Consider the following 20,576-nt stretch of genomic DNA (forward strand, 5'->3'; position numbering starts at 1 on the left):
TATCCCTAAGCCACTTTATTGTATGGCTGCCAAAAGTAAAATTAGAAATTCAAATTAAAAAAAAAAAGAAGAGAATTAAAAAAAAATTAAATAAAACAAGGACTTACAATCATATGCAAAATTACACGTTTGTGTCTTTTTTTTTCTTTTTTTTTTTGCTATTTATTTGCTACTAGTTGTGCTCTACTAGTTGTGCTACTGTGTGTGGCATGATGGCTACCAAATGCAAGCCATACCTTTTGCTAACCAAAAATAAAAGAAACAACAATTTCTTTTGCTTTTAAATGTTTAGGAATATTTCAAAACGTCCAAACGCTCATAAACAACTTGGCTATTCTGAAAGAAGCAATATGTCTACTTTATAAGCTGAATAATAGAAAGGTCAGCTTCATATAACAGATACTGGGGGTCCAGTGGGAGACCACAGGTGAAAATTCTTCTGTTTTACATTTTATTACAAACTCACAAATATTATCAGTATAACAATTTGAGTGAAAAATAGAATCTTTGAATGTTTATTAGAATTTCAGAATTTCTTAATATTTGGTACAGCATGTCCTTCTTTTGCTTTAATGACACTTTGCACTCAAGTTGGCACAGACTCCACAATTTTGTGCGAAAGCCTCTGATCAGTAGATCAAATCCACCTGAGAGTATAAATAGTGCAGAGCTTTGAATACTTCATTTTGTCATAACTTCTCTTTGTTTTGAGCACTTCTTTTGAAAATTTGTTTATTTTCCAGTTTAAATGAAAAAATACCAGATTTTCAGTGTGATCTCAAGAGTGTCTTTTTTCCTCACAAGCAAATGCTCCAAATGTGGGTGTGGGTGTGGGCCTGTGCATGGTGGTCGTAAATAAGTTGCCATGGTAACAGCATCAAGTGATGGTAAAAACTCATCTACTGCCAGTTGAAACCATAGCAAGATACTGGTATTCCCAAACATGAATGTAATTTAACTGTGTTGAGTAATGTGATACTACATTAATACCCCATGTATTGCACCTGTTGTCAATGAGATTGTTGTAGAAATGTGGCTGTTGAGCTGCACTAGTTAAATGCTGCAGGCAGTTGTCATGCTCATACAAAAAGTAGTTAAATGCTGCAGGCAGATATCATCCCAGTACAAAAAGCTGCCTATGTTATGGTGTACATTTTCAAAACAACCTCAGAACCATTGAGTCAGGTTTCAGACATCAGACAAAACCGCATCAGGTCTTGGGGAAAAATTAGTAAATTCAAGTTTCAGCTCTCGTACAGCAGGTAAAACAGGCTTTTGAACTGCTCTTCTTGAGCTATAGGGCAACCAACTAGAAGAACATGACATTACACCCAAACTGATCTTCTGACAGCAAAATAAATTAAAAGGAGATCATAAACGGTCATGCAAGTTTTAGGCAGTACTCTCAGCATGTCAGAGCAGTTGGAAGACTTGCTAACGCTCTCCTGAACCTGATACGAATGAGGAAAACTCAGAAACGGAAAACTACTAGCACGTCATTATCACTCCTGGTCTGTAAACACAACCCTTGCAAAAATGTTTACCTCCTTTAATTTACAAGCCTATTTCCATAAAAGTTGTGACGTTGTGCAAAATGTAAATAAAAACAGAATGCATCCATCCATCCCTCCATCATCTTCCACTTCTCCGGGGTTCGGGTCACGGGGGCAGCATCTTAAGCTGAGGCCCAGACCTCCCTTTCCCCAGCCACTTCCACTAGCTTCCGAGGCGCTCCCAGGCCAGCTGGGCAATATAGTCACGTCAGCGTGTCCTGGGTCTTCTAGGTCTCCTCCCTGGTGGACTTGCCTGTGACACCTCACGAGGGAGGCGTCCAGGAGGCATCCTAACCAGATGCCCGAACCACCTCAACTGGCTCCTCTCGACGTAAAGAAGCAGCGGCTCTACTCCGAGTCCCTCCCGGATGACCGAACTTCTCACCCTATCTCTAAGGAAGAGTCCAGACACCCTGCGGAGGAAACTCATTTCGGCCGCTTGTATTCGCAATCTTATTCTTTCTGTCATTACCCAAAGCTCATGACCATAGGTGAGGGTGGGAACGTAGATCGACCGGTAAATCGAGAGCCTTGCCTTGTGGCTCAGCTCTTTCTTTACCACAACAGACCGGTAAAGAGCCCGCATCACTGCTGACCCAGCACCAATCTGCCTGTCAATCTCCCGCTCCCTTATACCATCACTCGTGAACAAGACCCCGAGATACTTAAACTCCTCCACTTGAGGCAAGAGCCTATCCCCGACCCAGAGAGGGCTCTCCACCCTTTTCCACCTGAGAACCATGGTCTCGGATTTAGAGGTACTGATTCTCATCCTGGCCGCTTCACACTCGGCTGCAAACCGATCCAGCGAAAGCTGAAGTTCACGGCCTGATGTCCCCAATAGGACCACATCATCTGCAAAAAGCAGTGATGTGATCCTGAGGTCACCAAAGCAGACACCCTCCGTCCCCTGACTGCGCCTAGAAATTCTATCCATAAAAATTATGAATAGAATCAGTGACAAAGGGCAGCCCTGACGGAGTCCAACTCTCACTGGGAACGAGTCTGACTTACTGCCGGCCATGCGAACCAAGCTCCTGCGTTGACAGCTCAGCTCCTCTCTTTAACCGAGTGTCCAAAACACATGGCCGCAAGTCCGATGACACGACTACAAAGTCAATCATTGAACTGCGGCCTAGGGTGTCCTGGTGCCATGTGCACTTATGGACATCCTTGTGTTCAAACATGGTGTTCGTGATGGACAAACCGTGGTTTGCACAGAAGTCCAAAAACTGAACACCACTCGGGTTCAGATCAAAGAGGCCATTCCTCCCAATCACACCCCTCCAGGTCACACTGTCATTGCCCACGTGAGTGTTGAAGTCCCCCAGTAGGACAATAGAGTTTCCAGGAGGAGCACTTTCAAGCATCCTTCCCAAGGACTCTAAGAAGGCTGGGTGCTCTGAACTGCAGTGCATAAGCACAGACAGCAGTCAGGACCCGTTCCCCAACCCGAAGGCGTAAGGAAGCTACCCTCTTGTCCACCGGAGAAAACCCCAACATACAGGTGCCGAGTCGGGGGGCTATGAGAAAGCCCACACCTGCCCGCTGCCTCTCACCATGGGGCAACCCCAGAAAAGAATGAAGTCCAGCCCCTCTCAAGGAGATTGGACCCAGAGCCCAAGCTGTTCAGGTGAGCCCGACTATATCTAGCCGGTATCTCTCAAACTCGCGCACCAACTCAACAAGGCTGAAAACCAATATTGGTTGACCATGATCTTTGCTCCCTCAGGAGCTACTGCATTTAAAACAGACAGAATTCTGCACCAGAACTCATTTTCCGTGAACACAGTTTGGCGCTGCAAATCCACAAATGTAAGTTGTAAAACTACCATCCAAAGAAGAAATCATATACAGTACTGTGCGAAAGTTTTAGGCATCTAAGCACATTTTTAAACAATTTACCTCAGCAGTGAGTTTATCACAATATACATTAGAATAAAGTCATATTCATAATTCAAATAAACATAAAAACAATAAAAAGTAACAAAAATTTCTTGGGTCCCTATTTTTCTTTGACACCTTCACAGCCACCACAGAGTCATAAATTAAATCATGAGCACAATTTAGTGAAGCACTGATTTGGTCAAACCAGGAGTTGTTTTTTAACTACATATAATACCATAAAATCACAATTTATTTTCTATATATATACAGTGGGTTGCAAAAGTATTCATACCCCTTGAACTTTTCCATATTTTGTCACATTACAACCACAAACATAAATATATTTCACTGGAATTTAATGTGAAAGACCAACACAAAGTGGTATACAATTGTGAAGTGGAAAGAAAATTATACATGAATCAAAACATTTTTTACAAATAAAAAACTAATAAGTGCGACGTGCAAAAGTATTCAGCCCCCTTTTCCCTGAGTGCAACCAATTGCATTCAGAAGTTGCCTGATGACTGCTAATGACTCAAAAGGGTCCACCTGTGTGTAATCTAATCTCAGTACAAATACAGCTGCTCCGTGACGGCCTCAGATGTTGGTTAAGAGAATATTGGGGAGCAAACAGCATCATGAAGTCCAAAGAACACACCAGACAGGTTAGGAATATGGTTTTGGAGAAGTTTAAAGCAGGCTTAGGTTATAAAAAGATTTCCCAAGCTTTGAACATCTCACGGAGCACTGTTCAATCCATCATCCGGAAATGGAAAGAGTATGGCACCACAGTAAACCTGCCAAGACAAGGCCGTCCACCTAAACTTACAGGCCGAACAAGGAGATCACTGATCAGAGAGGCAGCCAAGAGGCCCATGGTGACTCTGGATGAAATGCAGAGAGCCACAGCTCAGGTGGGGGAAACTGTCCACAGGACAACAATTAGTCGTGCACTACACAAATGTGGTCTTTATGGAAGAGTGGCAAGGAGAAAGCCATTGTTAAAAGAAAACCATAAGAAGTCCCGTTTGCAGTTTGCCAGAAGCCATGTTGAGGACACAGCAAACATGTGGAAGAAGGTGCTTTGGTCAGACGAGACCAAAATAGAACTTTTTGGCCACAATGCAAAACGCTATGCGTGGCGGAGAAATAACACTGCACATCACTCTGAAAGCACCATCCCCACTGTCAAATATGGTGGTGGCAGCATCATGCTCTGGGGGTGCTTCTCTTCAGCAGGGACCGGGAAGTTGGTCAAAGTTGATGGGAAGATGGATGGAGCCAAATACAGGGCAATCTTGGAAGAAAACCTGTTGGAGTCAGCAAAAGATTTGAGACTGGGGCGGAGGTTCACCTTCCCGCAGGACAACGACCCTAAACATAAAGCCAGAGCTACAATGGAGTGGTTTAAAAAAAAGAATATTCATGTGTTAGAATGGCCCAGTCAGAGTCCAGACCTAAACCCAATTGAGAATTTGTGGCAAGATCTCAAAACTGCTGTTCACAAACGCTCTCCATCCAATCTGACTGAGCTTGAGCTGTTTTGCAAGGAGGAATGGGCAAGAATTTCAGTCACTAGATGTGCAAAGCTGGTGGAGACATACCCTAAAAGACTTGCAGCTGTAATTGCAGCAAAAGGTGGCTCCACAAAGTATTGACTCAGGGGGGCTGAATACTTTTGCACGTCGCACTTATTAGTTTTTTATTTGTAAAAAATGTTTTGATTCATGTATAATTTTCTTTCCACTTCACAATTGTATACCACTTTGTGTTGGTCTTTCACATTAAATTCCAGTGAAATATATTTATGTTTGTGGTTGTAATGTGACAAAATATGGAAAAGTTCAAGGGGTATGAATACTTTTGCAACCCACTGTATATATATATGAAAATGTGTCTTGGGTGCCTAAGACTTTCACATAGTACTGTATAAACAGTATCCAGAAATGCTGCCGTCTTCTCTGGGTCCAAGCTTATTTAAGATGGACTGAAGGAGAAGAAAAGTGTCCTGTGGTCTGAGGAATCAAGATTTAAGATTCTATTTGGAAATCATGGACACTGTGTCCTTCAGGCTAAAGACCACACAGCTTGTTATCAGTACACAGTTCAAAAGTTAGCATCCAGGATGATATGATGGTGCATTACTGCACATAGCATGGGTGACCTGCACATCTATGAAGGCACTGTTATTACAGAAAGATATATAGAGGTTATGTAGTAATATGTGCTGCCATCCAAATACCATCTTTTTCAGGGAAGGGCTTGCTAATTTCAGCAAGACAGTGTCAAACCACATTCTGCACATATTACAACAGCATGGCTCTAGAGTAAAAGAGTCCAGGTGCTGAACTGGCCTGCCTGCAGTTGAGCAGCTGAAATTCTTTATCAACCAAAAATGGAAAAACATTGTACTTTCAAAACTACACCAAGCGGACTCCTCAGTTCTCAAATGTGTGACCCAAATGAGTGTTTTTAAAAGAAGAGCTGGTGAAACAGAGTGGTAAACATGCCCCAATTTTTTTAATGTGTTGTTGGCATCAAGGTTAAAAGGTGCATATATTTTTATATGCACATTTGATATGTTGTCTTTGTACTGTTTTCATTTAAATATAGGTGTTACATGATGTGCACATCATTGTATTCTGTTTTTATTTACATTTTGCACAGGATCCCAACTTTTTTGTAAATGGATGTATGCAGATGTGTGCTAAAGTACTGAAAACTGGAAATTAAATAGGTAAAGGGTGGTCTCCAACTTTTGCAGACCACCCTATACCTATTTAGTTTCCAGTTTAAATGACAATGGAGTACAGGTTATTCATGTTTCAATGTTATTCATGTTTAAAAAAAAACTAACAGAAAAATAAACAAAACCCTGAGCAACTAAATATAATAGTTGGTTTTAGTATTTAGTTTGTCTACTCTTTGCCTTTATTACAGCTTTTGTTTTTTTTCTGGAGACTTGTTCTCAGTTTTTGAAGGAAATCTGCTTTCAACATCTCCAAAGTTCAGTCTTAGAAGCATTTCCTGCTTTTCACAATCCAAGTAATCCCAAATACATTCAGTGATGTTGATGTCTGGACTCTGGGGTAGTCAGTCTGTTGTTCTGAAAAACGCCAGCAGCTTCTTTATTTAACTTGCAAATTTAGCAAATTTTTCTCTTCTCACAGTGGAAGGATGGACAGAAACGTGGATTTTTTTCAGATCTAAAACGCAAGAGCTTAATTTTTCCATCTGCTTATGTGATGGAGACAGTTTTGGTGGTCTCCCAGGTCTTGCACTCTTATTAGAAGTCACATTTGCGCTGTATCTTTAAAATGAACACTTAAAATGAAAGTCTTGTTTTCCTATTCTGATTATCTTATATCTAATATATTTGGAAATATCTCCTGAAAAAATTGACTTGTATTTAATGGCCATTTTCATGGAAATCAAATAAAAGAAGGGTGGTCTGTGACTTTTGCACAGTGCTCTGTACCAGATCTCTGTGTTGGCAATGTTTGGGCGATGGCTTTACCTGCATTTCTAGCTTCTACAGAAAACACAAATTACATCTTTACAGAAACACACAAGGGCCTAAGACTCATGTAGAATAAGTCCGTGTTTAGCTCACAGATCCTTTGTCTAGTATGTCGCCTACACTGCTTATCATTAATGTAAACATGTAGTCTTCTGGCCTTTATTGTCCCTGCCTCTGAACTCTCACCAGAACACACCAGAGAAAGAGCCTCTAAATCAATAAGTGAGTGAGGAATTTCTGAGTTTCTGTAAAACCCATGGTACATCACTCCTACCACTCTTAGCAGACTACAGCGTAAAGTATTTTTTATCTTTTTCCTTATGGTTGTGGCATTACACAGGATCATTGATGCATTACCTATGCCCTGGTCCCTTGTCTTCAGGGCTTGTATCTTACTCTCTCTTGCTTACCCCTTCCTTACTGCTTCTGTGCTTTGCTCTTATCCGTGAACTGGTTATCCCACTGTTTTGGTCCTTGTAGATGATCAGTGAGGCCATTCAAGAACCTGCAGTCCTGCTTCATTGTAGACTTGCAATGACAGGTGCATTACTAATTGATTCTGTAGAATATCCATGTTTGGCTGTAGCGTGTTGAAATCAACAAGAACCTTTTATAAGCATAACCTTATATAAGTATTACATAAATATAGTGAACTGAAATGAACAACAATGAACTTTTGGCTGTGATTCTTTTGGATCCCTACCCACTCATTAATATAGCACTATATCACTGCTGTCAGAGCAAAAATGGAGATTTACAGCAGATGAAAAAAACATACTTTACTTTTAAGTTAAGTGATACTTAATTAATCCGACAAACGGGGAAATTCCACCTCCGCATTTAACCCATCCATGAAGTGAAACACCACATACACACTAGTGAATAGACACACACACTAGAGGGCAGTGAGCACACTTGCCCGGAGCAGTGGGCAGCCCAAGCCATGGCACCCAGGGTTAGGTGTCTTGCTCAAGGACATCTCAGTCGTGTGCTGTCGGCTCTGGGGATTGAACCGGCAACCTTCCGGTCACAGGGCCAGTTCCTTAATCTCCAGCCCGTGACTGCCCCCAAATGTAATGTAAGTGAATGGATCCAGACTTTTTTCCAAGTAATTTGGGGTCTTTTTTTTTGCCCCATTCATTATGAAATGTGCACACAACAGGGCAACAGGCCTTTTCAAATATACTAATATAGCGCGTATATACTAAATGGGGTGAGGGGTGATCAATGTGAAGGGTAATCAATGTGGTGAGGGATCAATACTATAATATCGACATTTTTTTTTTGAGAGTTGATCCTCCCATGAAAACGTCCATGCTAAATGTTTTCTTTAGGCAGTAAACTGAATACACATCATTTTTATTAAACTGATGGTGTAAACATTAAAAATAAATATAATAATAATAATATAGCAAATAAATGTGTAGGATAGGAACTACTTTTCCTGCTGCCCTGTCCCTCAGCTTCATGCTGACACAGGTGCAGACAGCCACAAGAGATGCAAAGAATGCTCTATAATAGCAGATCATTTGGAGTTATTTTCGTAAACAGACAGTTTATGTGGCAGGGTATTTAATACAAACACAAAGGCTTTTTATTGGTTATTGCTGTAGAAAGTCACAAAGAATTCTGTCTTTTGAAAGTGTTACTATTGGCACTGGGATATTTTTCAGTACAATGACTGAAAAAATTAATTTGGACACTTTGTTGTCATCAGCCTGCATCAGTATTCACCAGCTGCACAGACAAACCAGTATTATTTGCTTGCGAGGCTGATTTTGGCTTCTTATTCAAAGCACTAGACATGAGCGTAGTGTTTTTTAAAGTGCAGAAGATGAGGAAAAAGTAAAAAAAAAAAACTTGACTAGAGTACACATTTAATTCTTTGACCATGATTACAAAAACTTAGTTACCAGTTAGTGTTTTGCTGGTGAGCAACATGACGGTTTTTCCTTTGAATTGTGCAGAGCTGCCGTTGTTAGTGTTCCTCCTGAGCTGCCCCCATCAACCTTTGCTAACATTCTTTACTGTCCACCGCTTAATAAGAAACATGAAACACATTTGGCTGATGTATTGATCTGCATTGTATGCTAGAAAATGCGAGTGTCTTGCGGGAGACGTGCTCTCAAAATCACTCTGGAATTCCATTTTACAATACACCAAGAGAGAAGTGGGCACCATACTGGGTAGTGTCCTGAAATGCAAACAGGGATCCATTTTATCCATGGTCATTGTGTTCATACACCCTTAAAAGCTGCTAGCATTTACCAAAGAGTGAGGCAGAGCAGTACTTTTCTTTCCATCAGAAAATAGCAGTCATTCCATTGGATGAAACGTGGTACTTGATGGATATTCAGAAAAGATTAGAATCATTCGTGTTGAAAATCAGAAAACTCCATCAATCAAATTAGTTCGTTGTTGTCTTTTCCCCACAATTGATTGTGTTAATGACCAGTTTTCTCAGTGACTGCCTAACTGCCTTTGTTTTTCAGTGTGACTCCAATTAAGCTGTCATTTGTGTGCTGAATTGCAGTGTGTTATTTTATTCCATTTGCTCAGCTCAACTCTTTGGTTTTGGACCTCCATCATCTGTTTCGGATGCCTGGCACCTCCAACTTTAATGGCTGTCCTCAAGCCTAGAGTAGGAGTGTGTTCGGTGTTTGTGGATGATTCAAGGGCACTTGCCTTCATGCACCATTAGCCACAGACTGGGTGGGATTCTGCTGCAGTACTCAGGCTATAAAGAGCAGGAATGTACTCACTGGCATCTGATGAGGTGTTTGCTTTTAGAAAGCTGCCTTTTTAGGTTAGGGCATCCATCAATGAATCTAATAAGATGATAAAACTTAGATTAGCATTACATCAAATTTGATAATCTTCTTTGAGGGAATGACACTGAATTCCACCAGTTTTTCAAAATTTCACCATAATCCAATCATTGTGATGTAGTCATTCTGAGTAGTTTGATGTAAAGGGGTGCATTGTAGGGAAACTTGCAGACTCAGATTTCTTTAAAAACCAGGGGTCACAATGTTTTCAACACATATACAGCTATTTTGTTCATTGCCCAAACCACCAGTGAACCTACACATGATTTTGGAGGTTTGATAAGGATAAAATAGTGGAAAATCTGGAAAGAGTTTTTGTAGGGAACTGTTTTGCCTTATGGGCACTTTATATTTTATATTATGTGCCCTGTATATACACGCCAAATTCCAAAAAAGGTGGGACACAATGGAAATAAATGTAAATAAAAACAGAATGCAATGATTTGCAAATACCATATACCCATATTTTATTCACAACAGAATGTCAGATATTGAAAGTGAGACATTTTACCATTTCATGAAAAACATTAACTCATTTAGAACTTCATGGCAGCAATGCAACAGTTTGTAAACGTCTGGGAAGTGAGGAGACCAATTGCTGAAGTTTTGGGAGAGGAATATTGCTCCATTCTTGTTTGATGTAGGATTGTAGCTGCTCACCAGTCCTGGGTCTTCACCAGATTTTTTATTTCATAATGTGTCAAATGTTTTCTATTGGTGAAAGGTCTGGACTGCAGGATGGTCAGTTCAGCACCCAGACTCTTCTTCTCTGAAGTCATGCTGTTGTAATGGATGCAGTATGTGGTTTAGCATTGTCTTGCTGAAATGTGCAAGACCTTCCCTGATAGAGACGCTGTCTGGATGGGAGCATATGTTGTTCTAAAACCTCTTATACTGTTCAGCATTAGTAGTAGTGTCTTACCAGATGTGTAAGCTGCCCACGCCATAGACACTAATGCAACCCCAAACCATTAGAGATGCAGGCTTTTGAACTGTGTGCTGTTAACAAGCTGGTTGGTCCCTCTTCTCTTGAGTCCACAGGGCATGGTGTCCATGGTTTCCAAAAAGAATTAAACATGATTTTGATTGATCTGACCACAGAACAGTTTTACATTTTGCCTCAGTCCATTTTAGATGGGCTTTGGCCCAGAGAAGACTGTGGCATTCCTGGATCGGGTTGACGTATGCCTTCTTCTCTGCATGGTGCAGCTTTAGCTTGCCCTTGTGGGCTGTAGACAGTAATTTCGTGAATTGGGCCTGAAGGCCCAAAGATCACAAGCATCCAATATTGACCATCTGCCTTGTCCCTTGCGCACAGTGAATTCTCCAGATTCTCTGAATCTTTTGATGATATCATTTACTGTAGATGATGAGATATCCAAAGTCTTCCCAGTTTTACACTGAACTTTTTTTCTGAAATTGTTCCACGTTTTAGACACAGTTTTTTGCAGATTGGTGAACCTCTGCACTTCTTTGCTTCTGAGAGACTCTGCCTGTCTAAAATGCTCTTTTTATACCCAGTCATGTGAGTTAGCTGCAAATTGCTCCTTCAGCTGTTTTTTTTTATTTTTGTATTTTATTAGTACCACTTTTCCAGCCTTTTGTTGTCACTGTCCCAACTTTTTTGAGATGTGTTGCTGCCATCAAGTTCTAAATGAGTTAATGCTTTTCATGAAATGGTAAAATTACTCACTTTCAACATCTGATGCGAGTTCTATGTTCCATTATGAATAAAATATGGGTCATTGTATTCTGTTTTTATTATGTACAATTTACACAGCATCCCAAATTTTTTGCAATTGGGCTTGTATTTCTTTGCCATGAATGGGTTTTAAAAATAGGTCTTAGGCCAAAACCTTATTAGTAGTTTGGACTACTGTGAAGCAATGTCTCAGGAATCTGGCAACACATTAATAATCATTTCATTTAATAACTTTTTATAATTTAGCCTTTAAATACCACCACTGTGAACAGTTCTTACTCTAGAAATACACATTTCACATCAAACTACACTGATTTTATAATTTTACTTGCGCAGAAATTTTTAAAAATCTGTAAATTTCATCTTTAAACTGTTTTTACTGTATGTTAGGGCTGTGGCAACTAGTTTACTAGTTGGTAGTGACACTGATTATGAAAATTTTGAAAGTCTTGTACTTCAAATACCACTTAAGTCATAAATTAAAACATAAAAAATCTGTGTTGGATCATAAATGATTAAATATTTTAATGTGTTTTTCATCATGCCTAAGAAACTACTAAAAATATGAGCATCCCTAAACTTCAGCACTCACTAAAATGCAAAGATATATAAATATGCAAACATTGGCAGATTGTAAACACCCCTATGCTGCCCTGTTTCTCCACCTTTGCTCCACCTTTTCTCCTTTGTGAAGAAAATCTTTTTTGTAACTGAAAAAGTGAACCCTCCAATATGGTAACCCATTTTGTAAAATTGATCAATCTTTATAGTCATTATAAGCCACCCAAGAGGAGTTACCCATTTCAAAAACACATTTTTGAGGGCAATGTTTTTAAATAGTCTCCAACAGATCACAGTACACTACAGGAAGTATTGAGGGGGAATAAGGATTTATTGTTTCACAGCACAATAGAAAAAAGAATCACTTGTGGCACAGATAGAACCATGAATGCTGACACCGCTGTGAAAGGAGCACAGTGAGAGGAAATGGCAGAAGGCAGTAATCAATGCATCACAGCAAATGTATTCAAATACAGCCCCACCACACTGCCTGTTAAAAGTCAGGGGACACCTCACCTTCTTTTGACATGAAGTCATTTTTTTATTTTTATCATTACTTTTCAACTGAGAAAGAAAAATACTTGCTAAAGTTATGTTGACCTAAAAGAGCTCTTTCTTCAACAGTGTTATCTTTGCTCCCGTCCTTTGGCCCAAATGTGGTTTCAGACACTTGATATTTTTGAGTGCTAATGAATCACATCACAACAAAGGGATAAAATGTGTCAGGTTTGACATATTCAGAGAACTTTTGTCAGTTATTCAATCAAGTTTTTAGTTTTTTGAAGGAAAATTGCAAAATTCTTCTGTTTAATATGATTATAATTTATTGTAAACTGATATATAACGTGCTGATTTATTTATAAATAAATAAAAAAACAAGCTAAAGTTCTCAAACTTTTGAAGCCCTGTAATTATGTTGGTGTTTGTTTTTACAGCTAAACCAAGGCTTTGCACTTCGTGCTTGACTCCTCTCAGTCTCCTCTATAACTGTTTCAGACCTGCTGTTCCCTAAAGCATCATCACTGAAAGCATTGCGAGATGGGAAGCGGAGTATGACTTTGAACGCTATCTATAATGGTTGTGATTGTAACACTATTATGCTTTAGGTACCACGGGCCCAGATCGGGGTGTTTTGTCTGGCACTTGGGTCATCATTTCTGGCCATAAACGATGCTGTGAGGAGAATTTAGTAGCCTGTCTGAAAATGAACTCTTTGTATGCATTTTTTCCGGCTTTTTTCCTTCCGTTCTACCAGTGTCAGCTCGGTAGTGAGAGCTTCTGGATAATGTCTCAAACTAATACCATTTAACAGGCTCATTTTTAAGCTGCTGAACGTGGGACGCATAGCTGGATCTGCGGGCTGATTGGATGGCATCTGTTGGAGCTGCACTGGCAGCGCTGCCGTGGCAGGGCGAGGAGAGTGATTGCATGCAACATTCATGAGTCAGGGGAGTCGGAATGTCTTCCTCTGTCTCCACTCGTTCTCTCCTCGACACTTTTATGTCTCTGTCTCAGTGACACCCTACCCTGTCTTTCTCGCTTTCTTTTCCTGTCTGCATTCCTCCTCATGTTCCCTGCTCTTGCTCTTCCCTGCTCTTCTCTTCCTCCCTCACCGAAGACAGTAACCGAAGACCTTGAGTGAAGTCCAGCGTGACCCAATAGCTGAATCCATCCTTTTCACTTTTGTCCTCCATAACAAAATGAATGGCGTGCGTGAGTTATTGGTATAATCTGAATAGCAGTTGAATCACGCCGAAGCACATCATTAGACATACTTGACACTAACTGTGTAGAAAGCGAAGGAATCAGCGTGACTGAGAAGGATCGGAATTCCTATTTTGTTGATATCCACCACTAATCCACTGAAAGTCTTTATTCTAAGCCGCCATTTAAAGCGCATGACTTGTGAGAGAGGTCATGATGTATTCAGAGGAAGCAGCTAATCTTCCCGTGTTTCCAATAATCCCCCATTGTTAGAGCATGTAAGAGTTGCTGACGAGCTTTTGCCAATGTCTTATTCAGAGAAGCGCTTTGTGAACTGTTGGAATTGGGGTTGCACGATAAATCATATTTTTATTGTTATAAAATCGCAATATAGCATTGCCGAAAGATTGCTTCCCTTTGCTCTTATGCTGGGAGAGAGAATAACGCAGCTAAACAGCAAGATACAGAATTCACATGTGCACAGTTCGAAAACTAATTCGGCTACTAGGCTGTAAAAACGCATAAAACCTGGTGACTATTTTCACACAAAATGCACAGACTGTGAATATGTATATAAAATGTATGAAGCAGTAATGGCTCTGTCACAACAAATCTGCATCATCATAAGGAGTGTGTAAATGAGTTAAAAATATATTTATTCACCTTGGTAGGCCTCTACTGAAAATAATTATATATATATATATATATATATATATATATATATATATATATATATATATATATATATATATATTATTTGTAGTCATCCTACAAACACAAATATGAAAAGCTGCTCAGGGAATCCTGTCTGTTTTTAGACTGAAGTGAGTCGCAAGCTAATAATTCTCCACGAGGGGGTGCCATTAGCATTTTTGACGCTTCATAAGAGTCAAAAATCTACTTCATAACAGTGCTTTTTAACATGGTGTGAGCTTCACTCTTATGCGTATTCTTTGCCTAAACATGAAAGAAATGGATTCCTGGAGTACCAGAGATGTCGAATTCTTAAGTTTTAATTTAAGCACTACAACTAAATGATGCACACAGTGTGTTCAACTGGTTCTACAGAAAAAAGAACAACATGGAGAGTTCTCCCACCTCATACAAGGGCTGAAGCTGTACAATGAGCGATAGATAGTTTCATATGTAAGTGGGGGATTTGAGCCTCTGCTTCTGCTTGTTGCCCCTCTTGTTAAAAAGAAGCAACAAAGTAGCCCACCAACCTCTTTCTGATAAATGTGTCATTAGCTCCTACATAAAGAAGCACCTGTCAGTAGTGAGGGACATTTGTGGTTCTTCAGGGCATTAACAGATTAGGATACACAGCCATAAACAAAAAAACAGCTAATTACAGTTGCTGTAGCAAGCTCACCATCATTCCCAGCCTTTCAGCTGTGGTCTGCCATATATTTCCTATAACCTTCTTAATCAGTGTGTTGGTCATAAGCTTTTGAGCTGTTATGCCACCATCCTGAGGTGCATTTGTTGGGCTAAAGACATGACAACTTGGCTCTGATTGGTCAGCTTGATTTTTTACAAAATCAAGTAGGCTCAGATTTAAAACTGTACACAGTGCTGCAGTCGGTCAATTTCAGACTTGTATGAAAGATGGCATCAATGTACATGTGTTTGTTTTTAAATCTTGATGTGTTTTTTTGGGGGGAGGATTCATGTTAATAGGCCTTATTGTTTGTCTAATAACTTTGAGTTAACAAGCAATATAATGTTGACTTAGGTGTTGTTTCTCTTTTTATTATTTATTATTATTTATACTAGAGCTCATCCTCCTGTTTTATATTGGCCGAAATGAAACACAACCGAAGCTATTTCTATTTTTGCATTCATGTGTTGAATCCTAGTCAAGGTTTTACTTGCGTCTGGCGTGACTGCCACATTTACAGTTTTATCACTAATTGTCTACCCAACTACACGTTCTCCACCTCACCAAATCCAATGAATCTACCAAAGAAAATATTGAGGTGGTAGTTTGGTGTGACTGCAGCTTTACAGTGCCCAAAAAATATGCTTTCGGTTCTGATGTAGCTATTGATATTTCATTATTTTCATTTTGCAGAATAGTGAGTCCTGTCTATTGTCATTTTGTATTTTGTTTTTTGCTATTTACATAAGAGAGAGGTTGGTTGGCTTTTTTGAGCATTACATTTTATATCCAAATCCTGCAGTAGTAGTTGGAATGATTTCTGCAGGTCAAGCAGAAGTAACTGGCAGCAACACTAAAGATTCATAAACAGATTTTCTGCAATAACATTTACTTTGTGTGTTGTACTTTTGAGATGATGATCTTTTTAGAACAACATTAGTAATACATCCTGCTTTTCACCCGGTTTAACAACTGACAGTCTGTCGCTGCATCTTTCCAACTCCACCAGTTGCACAGCGTTGCCAACTGTCTGGGCGAGCTTGGACAAAAATGTTAGGCACTTGAACACACAACACTGCTTTATTAAGCCTTGCTTTTTCCTGCTGCTCCGCTGTGGAGCCTGGTTTATGAAAAACAGGGAAGGGTTTGTTTTTATTTATTTGTTTTTTATAAAGTTGGTATGTCTGTAAGGAAGCCCAGTCTGGGCTTAATATATATGATACATGATATATTTGATGCCTTTTTGAGGAAACACTCAGACATATTTTGAGCATCATAACTTATTTATTTTTCATTTTTTCCCCTTTCCTATAGAGATTGATATTGAACGCTGTGTCAGGGAATCCATCAACCTGTTCTGCTGGACCCCCAAGAGTGCTACATATCGCCAGCACGCCCAGCCGCCCAAACCTACAGGTGACAGCAGCAGCAGCTTTGGAAAAAACCCTGCCTACTACTCAGCAGAATACCAGGACCTACCCAACACGGACCTGGTGAGTATGCTGGTTGTTTTCCACTCAACCACAAACCAGGGGCTTCTAGGCAAAAGACCAAAAACATGTGAAAGATCTAAGACAAACAAATGTTTATTATAATGTTCTTAGCTCCAGTTAAAAAATAATACTTCCCAAATATTCTCTTCAGAAATTCAGGCACTTTCTTTGAGCTGTGTAAATGCATGCCACGTACAGAAGAACATTTTGCGAGATTTTCCTCATTTTTGCGAGTTTATAATGTAGTATGTAAACGTTACATTTTACAGTTTCAAAGCATGACATTCGCTCTCTGGTCCCTATAGTCCATTTCTGAAGACTGTTCTGTGAAAACAATCTTGTTTTTGTGATGTCATATCTACACATATCCACTTATTCCACAGAAATCTAGCTGCATCCATTCTCACTGAAGTTGTAGAGTGTGTTTCAGGCTGGACTACTTTTTGAGTAAACCTTAATACAGATCAGCCAATCAGAGCAGAGCATATTAGCATATAACAGTCTAAAAAGCAGAGTAGGAAAAACAGCCTGTTTAATTCTGCCAGCCTGTCAAAAATCAGCCTGTTAAAGAAATTAAGAGAGGTTGGAAAATAGTACTATTTACTAATAGTATAGTAAATAAAGGTAACTATGACTTCATGCTCTGTTTTTGGTACATTAAACCCCAAACGACTACAAGGGAAAAATAAATGCAAATAAAATATGGGATTTAAGAAAATTCTAATGATTATTTTCTGAAGAATGACAGTTTATTTGACCTCTTTTCTCAAGCATTAAGATAAAAGCGCATCTAAAAAGATTTTACTTCTTATGACACTTTCATAAGCCCAGCTCCTAAGAAGGGAGCCAGTCCTTGCCACCAAAAGGCATGCAAAATGACTGTTATATAATACTACCATCACTTGGCCCACCTTTTTGGCTCCTGCTCCACACTGAGAGAGTGAGGCTTATTAAAGAGTTTACTCTTGAGCTTATTGTGGACCTTGTTAAGAGCTTTAATAAGAAGCTTATTGAGCTTATTACCATCAGTCAATAAAGGGCTGGTCTTTTAGACATAAATTAAGACTAGTGCTAAACTAATTTGCTATCGAACCCACCAATCAAGTTCACTAGTGAAAATCTAATTTAGCCCATGACTGGCCTTTATCTCTGTCAGGAGAACCGTTCCTAGGAGATCTACATGAAGTTTGCCTTTAAAAGGCGGTAAAAGGTGAACCATGCCACCTAATATCTCCACAGGGATATGAACTGAGAAAAATAGAACACAAATAGACAAATAATAGACCATGCAAATTTACTCAGCACAAGGAATGAGTTTTTTGAGATATTATGGAGAAAAAAGACGAAAGAACGGTGGTTAAATATGGTCTTCCACTTCTGTAGTCAGGCCTGGCGAACAGGTCAGGTACAAATACCTGTAGTTTCTACTTTTATTTAACCTTCATTTTATTAATCTCTCTGCAGAATCTTTATGTTGTTCAAAGTTTTTCTTAAGACCTTACTTGGGAAATACACTGCTGGAAGCTGCAGTTACGCTTGTAGTTTCAAAAATCACATTGTGAACATTTGCAATATTAATGTTTCAGCACTGTTCAAAGAAACGATGTTTCATTTTTATAGAGCAGGCTAAGGCTGGATTTGGATTTCATCATATAACTTTTCTCAGAACCACCAGACCTGCAGACTTGCGAATCACTAATGTATTATATTTATATCCATTTCTTTTGAATCCTCTGATTTGCACAACCTTGATGTGGTTCAAAGGTAATTACTGACCAAATGTGACCCTTGCGGAACACCATCCGGCTCTTTCTAATGAAATCTTATGCCAAATGTACCCATTAATGAGGTGTGACTTCTGAGAGCTACATGGGGGTCAACATGATCAAAACAGGCCATATTTCACACCAATAAATCTCACCTCAAAATTTGTTGGACGAGTAAAAGAGACAGAGGCCATATTGCGGGTTCAATTCTCAGTTCACACCAGCACAGCAATAACCACAGTGTTATTGCACACTAAAATCAGGGCCTTTTTCAGTGCTGGTGATCTTTGCAGGCTCTTTAGCTGGAGGTGTTATATATTTTCAGTGCTGTTGGACCTCAATGTGCTAGACTGCTGCCATTAATCTGCTGGCAAAGTCTTAATTTATGGTGGAGTTGGAGTAGGCATCCCAGATGGAAGCAGGGCTCAGAGGCTTGTTAACATTCACACAGGGGGCTCAGCCTTCCTCATAAACATGTCCAGCCTCTCGGCGCCTACCCAACTTGGACCAAGCCTGTCTGTCAAACTCTATCCAGAGTCTATTTAGACTCTGCATAAACTTGACCGAAACTTTTATCAAGCTCTGCTCAAACTCTATAATGCTCTGCCTAAACCGTACTCAAACTATGACTAAACACTAATAAAAATGGTACTCAGTCTCAAACTCTACACAGACCCTTCTTGTACTCTACTTAAACTCTGCTGAACCTGCCTGAACTCTACAAAGCTTCACCAAAATCGTGCTCAAATTCCAATCAGCCTCTGCTTAAACACTATCACATTCTGCCCAAATATACTCAGACCCTACAGAAATCCTACTCAGAATCTGAGAAACTAAATACCATGGCTTGCCATTTTGAAGTCATCAATTGGAATCTACTTAAAACTAATCAAAGTCTATTAAACTGTAGCCAAACTCTGCCCAAACTCTACTGAAGCTGTATCAAAAGCCAACAACATTTCCCAAAACTGTAGCCAACCTCTACTCAAACTTTAGGACCATTCCCAATTCTTATTTTTACCCCTACCTCTTGTTTTTAAGTGTCACCTTGCCTCATGGAACTGAGTTACAAGGGGTGGTAGTTGAAATCTTCCCCTATGAAATGGGACCCTCAAATAAAAAAGAACATCATGTCATTAACAGGCTGCTAGTGTTGCTCTGTAGGCGACCTTGCCAGTCTGCAGTAATAGCAGAGGAGGGTAAAGTTCAACAACCTCACTGCTGGGCTTAAGTTAAATTTAGTGCATCAAAAGCCTTCAAAGAGGGGGTATAAGACAATTATTCATTATCGCCAACCCCTGATTCTTCAGTGATATGAAGCTGAAGTCAGCTATTAGTTAGCTTCTTGTTTGAATTTTTCCGTTTCACCTTTAATGGAGCAGTAGTTCTGATGCCTGAGGCACCTGAACGTAACTGCTGCACGATTTAAGGTGGAACGAGAAATTTAGCTAGCTAGCTAAACACATTGGAGACATTATTGTACTGTTAGCAGTTTTTTATGCTTGTCATGAAGAAAAGGATTATAATACATTGAAATGCCATTCAACTAAGATAATACAATGGCTATCATAATTTTTACCAGAGAAAATACTCACATTTGTGGGTTTCTTTGGTTGCTCAGGCAGCCATCTTGCCAATTTTTTCTTTCTTTTTTGTCTTCATAACACTCTGTTTGGAGTGAGCCTCTGAAAAACCTCTGATTGGAGGGCATGTAGCCCTAACACTTCGCCCTACCCCTCTGTCTCAACAAAAATCGGGACATACTACCCCTAGACGTGAATGCGCAAAACGGAGGGCTAAGGGCTAAGTGGTAGGGGCAAGGAATGAAATAGGATTGGGCCTTAATTACACTCTATCCAAACTCTACCAAGTTTTGTCTAAACCTTATTAAAACTCTACCGAAACTTTATCCAAATTCTACCAAGTTTTTTTTCCAAACCATTCTCAGATTCACTCCAAACCCTACCCAAACTCCAACCAACATTCCACTCAAACTCTGAATCAGTACTCACACTTCACTCACTACCTTTCCGAACTTTTGCCCCCAACACTGTTCAAACTCCAAACTCTCTCTACAAAAACTCTAGAAAAAATGCAGCTAAAACCTAACTCTGTTCGACTCAGTCTACTAAAATTCTAGGGAAAATATACCCCATACTGAACCCAAACTTTGGAGTCCAG

The 20,576-nt window shown here is 39.7% G+C and overlaps 1 protein-coding gene across 3 annotated transcripts in view; it reads left to right on the forward strand.

The window, feature by feature from the left end:
- The window catches only part of tbck (TBC1 domain containing kinase), a 91,837-nt gene that overhangs the window by 49,200 nt on the left and 22,061 nt on the right, over positions 1–20,576 (forward strand). For all 3 annotated transcript variants that reach the window (XM_017720497.2, XM_017720496.2, XM_017720498.2), the window contains exon 23: positions 16,451–16,629. In XM_017720497.2, coding sequence (XP_017575986.1) covers positions 16,451–16,629 — 179 coding nt within the window. The remainder of the gene's footprint in view (positions 1–16,450; positions 16,630–20,576) is intronic.

Source organism: Pygocentrus nattereri, chromosome 5 (genome assembly GCF_015220715.1).
Source record: "Pygocentrus nattereri isolate fPygNat1 chromosome 5, fPygNat1.pri, whole genome shotgun sequence".
Classification (NCBI taxonomy): Eukaryota; Metazoa; Chordata; class Actinopteri; order Characiformes; family Serrasalmidae; genus Pygocentrus; species Pygocentrus nattereri.